Below are 7,609 nucleotides of genomic sequence, written 5' to 3' on the forward strand. Positions count from 1 at the left end.
ACGCCAAAACCGGCTTGCAAGCGAGCTCGCAGTCGAGGCCGCCCAGAGCTGCGCTATCCGCCCTGCACGTGGTCCAGGCTTGAGATTTCCTCGCGGGCAGCGGCACTACGCCGGGAGGCCACCACGTGGCATGGCACGCCCCATCTCGCCAGCCTGTTGACCACCTGGCCGCTGAGCGAGGATGTCGACCTTTCCCAAGGGCTCCCATGGCTGAGCACAGCCCTGTCAACATGGACCATACCTCATATGCGCAAGGCGATGGCTTCCATGCCCCATGTGTTAGCAGACTTTCGGCGAGCCCGCCGCCTACTGCAGCAACGTGAGAGTGCCCGCCGACGCAGATGTCGGCAACTGCGCTTGGTCATCGATGCACAAAATCTTGGGGTTGGTTCGCATCAAGCCACGCATCAAACCGAAAATTCTGATGCAAAGCTGGGTGCGGTGAACCAGGAACAGCAAAATTCTGCGGCTCAGCCGACCCAAGCTAGTGGACTGATTCCGCTTCGAGCGCTCGCATGCCGTCATGCGCCTCTTTAACGCACCTGCCAATGCAACAACCAACATGATACGCACCCTTGTAAACTGAAACAAATTTGGGCTGTGCTTCCCCGCCCGTACAAATCAATCTCCCCGCAAAAACGTTCAAGTTGGAGAGTGTATCGGCCGGTTGTGAAGATATTTTTGAGGCTGATTGGTTGGATCGCTTTATTTTGTCCTTCAATTCATGTCTTGAAAAAGCATTTGCAACCCCAAACCCCCCGTGCTTGTCTTGCGTGGTCTTCCTCCATCCGGGCCATCCTGATGGAAGGCAGCAGCTACTCGTCGTGTTCCAATTGACCATCCGACTGACTATCGCTGTCGCTGTCAGAGTCACTCTCACTATCAGTGGCTCTAGCCTGGAGTCGTTCGAGTACCGCAGCAAGATTGCAAAGGGTCATCCATGAATGGTCAATGCAGTCAGCCACTTTCTCGTGGCTCAGATTCTGAAAGGCCTCCTCAAGTGCAGTCTTGACCTGGGCAAAGGTGTGCTTGCTGCGGTGACCCACTTGCCCCTTGATGTGAGACCAGACCGATTCGATCGGTTGCAGGTCGGAGTAGTGTCGCGGTAAAAAGAGAACCTCATGGCCAGCCGCCGCAGCCTTTGTCACGGTCTCTGGCCGCATATTGGCTCGAATCCAAGCCCGGGCCTGAGCCCAAATTTCCTTCTTATATAGATTGCTATCAACGTCCATGCCCACTTGGCGACAGGCGGCAATCAAGTCAACTTTGTGTTGAGATCGTTGCGGGGCGGTCGGCGGCAGACTTTTGTGATACTTGGCGCCATCCATCACAATAATGGCATTCTTCACGTTTAACCGTGCCAACTCCGCTATTAATTTGTCCATCCAACCTGCAAAGTATTCTGCGGTGAATGATTTATGATAGTCGTGGGTTCCAGCGTTCTGCTCGGCAGCAAAGATGTCAACCGTGTTCTCGAGAAGTTGTGCGTGATGCTGCTCGAGCCGTTGGGCTTCAGGAACAGTCGGGTCGGCTCCGATGATTGCACCAATAAAACAAATGCGCTGGCCCGTGTGCTGCCCGTGGGTCGCTTGCTGTGCCTCCTCTGGGTCAGAATGGTGATGCAGAATATAACTCTCGTCCACGTAGACGATGCGGTGTCCATCGCGACTTTGAAGCATGGTTTGAATATACTTGTTCCGCAAGGCGATGCGATGCCCCTTCTCACGATACTTGATGCCACGACGTGGACCATGGCGCAATCCCAAATCATTGACAAGGCGTTGGACGCATCGTCGGACCGCCAGACGCTCTTTCCCACTGACCTCGCACATGTGCGCAGGAAAGTGGTCAGTTTGACAAAGGTAGCGGGTCAGATCATCAACAACCACACGCTCGCCCCGGGCCTCACTGTAGTACAGAAAGTTGCGAATCGCAACCCGCAGCGCCTTTGTCCGACGAATACGCTGAGGCTTGAAACCGCGCGGTCCCGCCGACGCGGGTGGAAGGTGGAGCTCGCGATCGTCAGCAAAGGCTTTCCACGCAGAGCTACAGAGATTACTGTTGCGCCCAAGCAAAGCAGCAACTTCGTGGGCGAAATTATGCTTGGAAGGCGTGTCAGTCTCTTGGGCGGTCAACCATGCTTGGTGCCGCAGGTACAAGTGGGTCGATACCACATCCAAAACCTCCACTGTCAACGTCTGGCGCCCCAGCTCCCGGCGCTTCTCTCGTACCCAAGCCCGTCCCTCTGCCAGCATATCATGGTCCACGTCGATACGCTTGACCAATTTTCGCTGGGGCGTGCTGCTGTCGCTTGTTCCACTGGCGACTTGCCGTCGAGCCCTCCTGGTGGGCCGGGACGCTGTTGACGCCCGAGAAAACACCCGAATTTTGTCAGACAAATTTGTCTTTTCTGACATTGCTATTGCTCTTTTTCTGACATTGCCCTTTTTCTGACATATCTTTTTCTGACATTGCTCGACCGCCCGCGTGCTCACACAAACGCGTGTGTGTGTGGCAACAATTTTGTTTTGGGTGACCGGCCATTCCAAAACTCTGGTACGTTTGCGCGTGTTGGCGACCAAAAGGCCAGCCCGTCGTGCCCTGTCCACTGCGCGCAGGGCAGAAGCTTGCCCATCAGAGCATCAGTATAGCTCGTAAAGAGAACAGCCCTTTGGTCAACCGGTCCTATGCGATGCCTTGCCGGCCACGAGCCTTACATTCTTGTCGACGCGGTGTGACGTTGTAGACAGTCCCGTGCGCGCTGATTCGTCGGTCGGCGCCGAGCACGTTGGTCTTTTTTTTTTTTTTTTCTTCTTCTTCTTATCATCATCGACATGGCCAAGCCCAAGATTTCGGGGCCTTCGGGCACCCGCTCAGGCAACAAGGTTCAAGGCCGCATCAGCAAGTCCAACTCAAGCATGAACCCTGGTCGGTGCCGTCAACCTTGCTTCCTGTCTTGCTGCAACAACTCTGGCACCACTACGTTCCGGCTTCGTGTGCATCGGCTGCCGACCCTGTGCCGTGGAGTCGGCTGGTATATGCCAAAGTCCTCTGCTTTCCACGGGCTCACCCAGGCTTTGCCCGTGCACCCCATCTCATGCGCTAGATCGCGCTCAAAAGAACGAAAAGGACCCGCACATGCGGTCGCGCTCAACTGTCAATCGCCTCAAAATGTACAAAAGTGGTGGTCGGGCCATCCGTGATCGCAAGGGCAAGGTACAAGCACCATGCCCAACGCCGCGGTCGCTCTCGGCAACCTGCTTTCGTTCTCGTTTTTTCTTTCTGCTTTGTTTCTGTAATTTTTTATTTCTTTTCTAAATTTCTTCCCTTCGTTGAAAGCAGCCTTCATCGGCTGACAGGGTCGGGGCCCCTCAGCTTGCAGCCCTGGTACTCATTCATGATTATGGCTGTTTACAGATTATCTCTGCGGCACCCTTCCAACGCGCCGTCTCGTCTGGCACAGTTGCCCGGGTAAGAACACACACATGTAGACGTAGGGTCGAGGAGGCGCTCGTCATGGTCGCGTCGCTCGCTTACGTCGGCACTTGGACGTGCGTTTGCGTGATTATGGACACAGGTTGAGCCGAACCGTCGGTGGTTTGGCAATACACGCGTCATCGGCCAGACCGAGCTGGAAAACTACCGTGAAGCTGCCATCGAGGCACGCAAGGATCCGTACACTTTTATCATGCGTGAGAGCAAGCTCCCCATGTCGCTCCTTAAGGAGCCCGCCAAGGCCAAGGCGGTGGACATCTTGGCTACCAAACCTTTCGATCAGACCTTTGGCCCCAAAGCCCAGCGCAAGCGTCCCCAGCTTTCTGTGGGCAGCATGCAAGACTTGGCCAAGGTTGGCATTTCCTCGCCATGATCTACGTCTGCCTTGTGTGTGATGCTTGGATGCTTACACGATGGACTGGCTTGATTTTGCTGGTTGGACTTTTTTGTAGCACGCTGAGACAACAGCCGAGTCATATGACAGTACCAAGGATCGCGATTTGAAGCAGAATGAGGTTTCTGGCGAGAAGGAGCACGTGCGCGATTGGATCTTTGGCGCCGGCCAATCGAAACGTATCTGGAGCGAGCTCTACAAGGTGGTCGATGCCTCCGACGTCCTCATCCAGGTATGTCGCAAAGTTTTGTCTGTTCATGTTACATCGATGGTGACAGCTCTGAGTCGTCCGAAGATCCTGTTCTTCTAATCATCTGCATGTGCATCATGTGTGGCACTTGCGGCCTGGCTCTTAGGTCTTGGATGCCCGCGACCCGCAAGGCACGCGCTCTCCTCACGTGGAGAAGTATTTGAAGGAGGAGAAGACGCACAAGCATCTCATTTTTGTTTTGAACAAGTGTGATCTGGTCCCCACCTGGGTGACGGTACGTGGTGTTTTGTGAGAAAGCATGTGCTTGCCAACCAGTTTCATCCTCCTCTCATCATGATGACACTGCGTTATTGTTGCTCAGACGCGCTGGGTCCAAGTCTTGTCGGCAGAATACCCGACTTTGGCATTCCATGCCAACATCAACAACTCGTTTGGCAAGGGTGCTCTCATCCAGCTGCTGCGTCAATTCGGTGTGTTGAGGCAGCCGTCGTGGCCTAGAGTTGATGTGCAGAGACCGGTTTGCGCCTGTCGATTCCCTGCTTGCTTATGCCATGGCCCTGTACTCTGTCATTTGCTTTTAGGTAAACTGCACTCGGAAAAGCAGCAGATTAGCATTGGTTTGATTGGGTATCCCAATGTCGGCAAGAGCTCCATCATCAACACGCTCAAGGGTTGGTATTTTACTTGGATGCACCGGTGCTTCTTTCCAGCCAACTTCTTGCAAAACATTCACTTGCTCACGTCAATTTTTACCCGCTTGTGTATGTAGGTGAAAAGGCTTGTAAGACGGCACCCATTCCTGGTGAAACCAAGGTGTGGCAATACGTGACGCTCATGCGCAAGATCTTTTTGATTGATTGCCCCGGCGTGGTCTATCCTAGCGATGACTCGGAGACGGACGTCGTTCTCAAGGTGAGGCATGAGTGATGCTTGTTGAGGTGGCTTCGCTGGCATCTGAGTCAAATTCTCTTCTGCTTTACCGGGCGTGGCATGGCGTGGTCCGGCTCACACAACGACTGTTTTTCTCGCGACTGGTGACTCTTTTCAGGGCGTCGTGCGCGTGGAGCATCTGTCAGCTCCCGAGGATCACGTGGCGGAAATTTTGCAGCGGGCCAAGCACGACTACATTACGCGCACCTATGGCATCAATGACTGGTCGTCAGATGATCACATTGACTTTTTGGAAAAGCTGGCCAAGAAGTCTGGTAAACTGCTCAAGGGCGGTGAGCCTGACGTGTCTACGGTAGCCAAAATGGTCTTGCATGACTGGCAGCGGGGCAAGATCCCATACTTCAACCCTCCGCCCAAACTGACGGACGAGCAGAGCAAGTCACGCCCCAACTTCATGGGTGTCGAGCAGAAGCTGCACACCATTGCTGTCTCCAACAATTACGATGCGTCTGATAAGAAGGGACGTTCTGCGACCGACCCTGAGGCCACAACTAATGAAGCTGTTGATAATGAGGCGGAGGAACTGGCGTCTGCCAAGAAGCTCGACGAGGATGATGCGGCGAGCGATGCAAATGGTGACGAGGAGGACGAGGATGAGGAAATCGGCTGGTCCGATTTGGATGAGGCGGACGAAGCAGGTGATGAACCACAGGGCAAGGCAAAGGCCAGCGCAAGTAACAGCACAAGCGCTAGCCAGTCACCCAAGGCCAGTGCGGTTCAGACCCCACCAAGCGCCAAGCGCAAGGAAGGCAGCCGCCCGAGTAGCCAGGGCAAGGCTGCTGCGCAGGCCACCGATGATGGCTGGTCTGTTAAAGCGCCAGCAACTGAGCGCAAGCGAGTTAAAGTCGTGGAGAAGGAGCAGCGCGTGACCACCAACAAAACCAAGGCTAAGAACTACTACAGTGATACCAACATTAAGAATCGCCGTCGCAACAAGCCGAAGAAGCCTGCCGCAGGCCGGCGCTAAGCGCAGCCCAGCTCCTCCGATCAACAAGAGTCGGTTGTTTTGTGATGTTTCCTGATGCAAGCCGTGTTTGCACGCTTGTCTCAGTCAGTCCTGTTGGGGTCCTGATTGCGGCCCTTTCTGCAGGCCCAAATGGCTTCAAACTACCGGTTTACCCGAGTCGACCGATGGGATAGGCGGTGATTGCTCTGGCTCGGCACATGTCGTCTGCGGTATGAGCCATCCCAATGGACATGTGAATGACTTCATTTTGTTGTGCGTGTGGATGTGTGTGCGCGTGTACGCAGTGTTTCCCGATGTCTTCTTTTTTTTTCTCTCTATCACCTCATGGCCGCTGAGTGACAATCGAACGATTTTTAAATTTTCCCATCATGGACGTTGCGATCATGGTCGTGCGAGTCGTGTTTTGATCTGCAAGGTTTTTCTGACAAAATCTTGCGCCCTTCTCCAGAGCCACTCCTATCACTAACATTAGGTAACCAGGAGGGCGCAAGTCAACGGTCATAGGGAGTCAAGTCACGCACACCTTTGTGGTGGTCCCTTTCCGGCAGCGGCAACAAGGAGCGCCGCACGGCGAGCATTCGAGCAAGACTTGCGGATGTGTGTGTGTGTGTGTGTGTGTGTGTGTGTGTGTGTGTGTGTGTGTGTGTGTGTGTGTGTGTGTGTGTGGTGGTCAGCAGTTTAGTGCCAAAGTCTGGCACGTTTTTTCGAGGGATCAAAGGTGTTTGCGATCGCCGCCGCCATGACGAACAGCGTGGAGCTGCTCGGCTATGTGGCCGCCAGCTGCCTCCTATACTACCTGTCAAAGGTGTTTTTGCAACAGGGTGCTGGTGGCGTGGCCAAAGCCGTTGTTGTGGGTGCTCGCACCTTTCTTCCTGGCGTGGAGGCTGCCCTGAACTGGGTCTTGGCCATGCAGGCCGGCGAAGCGCGGCAAAAAATGCTGGCCGATGATGACGCCGAGAGTAGCAACAACAACAAAGCCATCACCATCAAGACGATCCCGGAGAAGGGCATGGCCCCGGAGGAAATCCTCAAGGAAATGGAAATACTCCGCAACAAGGACGTATCGGCCGAAGATGGCTCCCTTTTCGCCTTTGTTTAGTGAGTACCCCCACTCGGATCTTCGTTGTTCAGCCCCGGGAGATGGCAAGGGCATGCTGCACGGAAGCGAACGAATTCCTTTTGCTGAACCCAGTGCCACGTTCCCTTGCAACCCACTCAGCGGGGGGGGGGGGGGGGGCGCGGGCATACGGGCCCGGGATCGTCTGTGTCAACGCTGGCGCACGTGCGCAGCTAAGCACTAAATCTGCACCAAGCGACCTGTGTTGGCTCACCCCATTCTTTGTCTCACGGTAGTACCACTGAGGGAGATAAACATTGGGAGACTCTTCGCCAGGCCTTCCACAAGCTTTCGGATGAGCGTGGCAGCGATGCCGTCAGCGCCAAACTTTTGGAGGAGGCATACGACATGTTCGCCCACGAGAATGGCCTCAACCCGATTGCCTTTCCCTCTTTGCGCCAGTTTGAGACCGAAGTGATTAGTATGACTGCCAGCATGTGCCACGGTGATGCCAAGGTGTCGGCACCTGACCAG

The 7,609-nt window shown here is 54.7% G+C and overlaps 3 protein-coding genes across 3 annotated transcripts in view; 2 read left to right on the forward strand and 1 right to left on the reverse strand.

Annotated features, from left to right (window-relative positions):
• Positions 1-701: 701 nt before the first annotated feature.
• MONBRDRAFT_36127 (uncharacterized protein) lies at positions 702-2,417 on the reverse strand (the record flags this gene model as incomplete). Its single annotated transcript, XM_001743820.1, has 1 exon — positions 702-2,417. The coding sequence occupies one exon, from the start codon at positions 2,415-2,417 to the stop codon at positions 816-818; it is 1,602 nt and encodes a 533-aa protein (XP_001743872.1). The 3' UTR covers positions 702-815.
• A 718-nt stretch (positions 2,418-3,135) lies between these two features.
• On the forward strand, positions 3,136-5,535 carry MONBRDRAFT_19938 (uncharacterized protein; the record flags this gene model as incomplete). Its single annotated transcript, XM_001743572.1, has 9 exons — positions 3,136-3,216; positions 3,418-3,471; positions 3,578-3,847; positions 3,948-4,121; positions 4,246-4,374; positions 4,462-4,570; positions 4,682-4,771; positions 4,870-5,012; positions 5,149-5,535. Coding segments are annotated over exons 1-9 (1,434 nt in total), but the record flags the coding sequence as incomplete, so codon positions are not given.
• A 1,417-nt stretch (positions 5,536-6,952) lies between these two features.
• The window catches only part of MONBRDRAFT_14889 (uncharacterized protein), a gene marked incomplete at both ends in the record, with an annotated part of 2,151 nt that continues 1,494 nt past the window's right edge, over positions 6,953-7,609 (forward strand). Inside the window, 2 exons of the mRNA XM_001743573.1 lie at positions 6,953-7,116; positions 7,444-7,580. Of these exons, the coding sequence (XP_001743625.1) occupies positions 6,953-7,116; positions 7,444-7,580 (301 nt within the window). The remainder of the gene's footprint in view (positions 7,117-7,443; positions 7,581-7,609) is intronic.

This window comes from Monosiga brevicollis, genomic scaffold (assembly GCF_000002865.3).
Source record: "Monosiga brevicollis MX1 MONBRscaffold_4 genomic scaffold, whole genome shotgun sequence".
NCBI classification, from domain to species: domain Eukaryota; class Choanoflagellata; order Craspedida; family Salpingoecidae; genus Monosiga; species Monosiga brevicollis.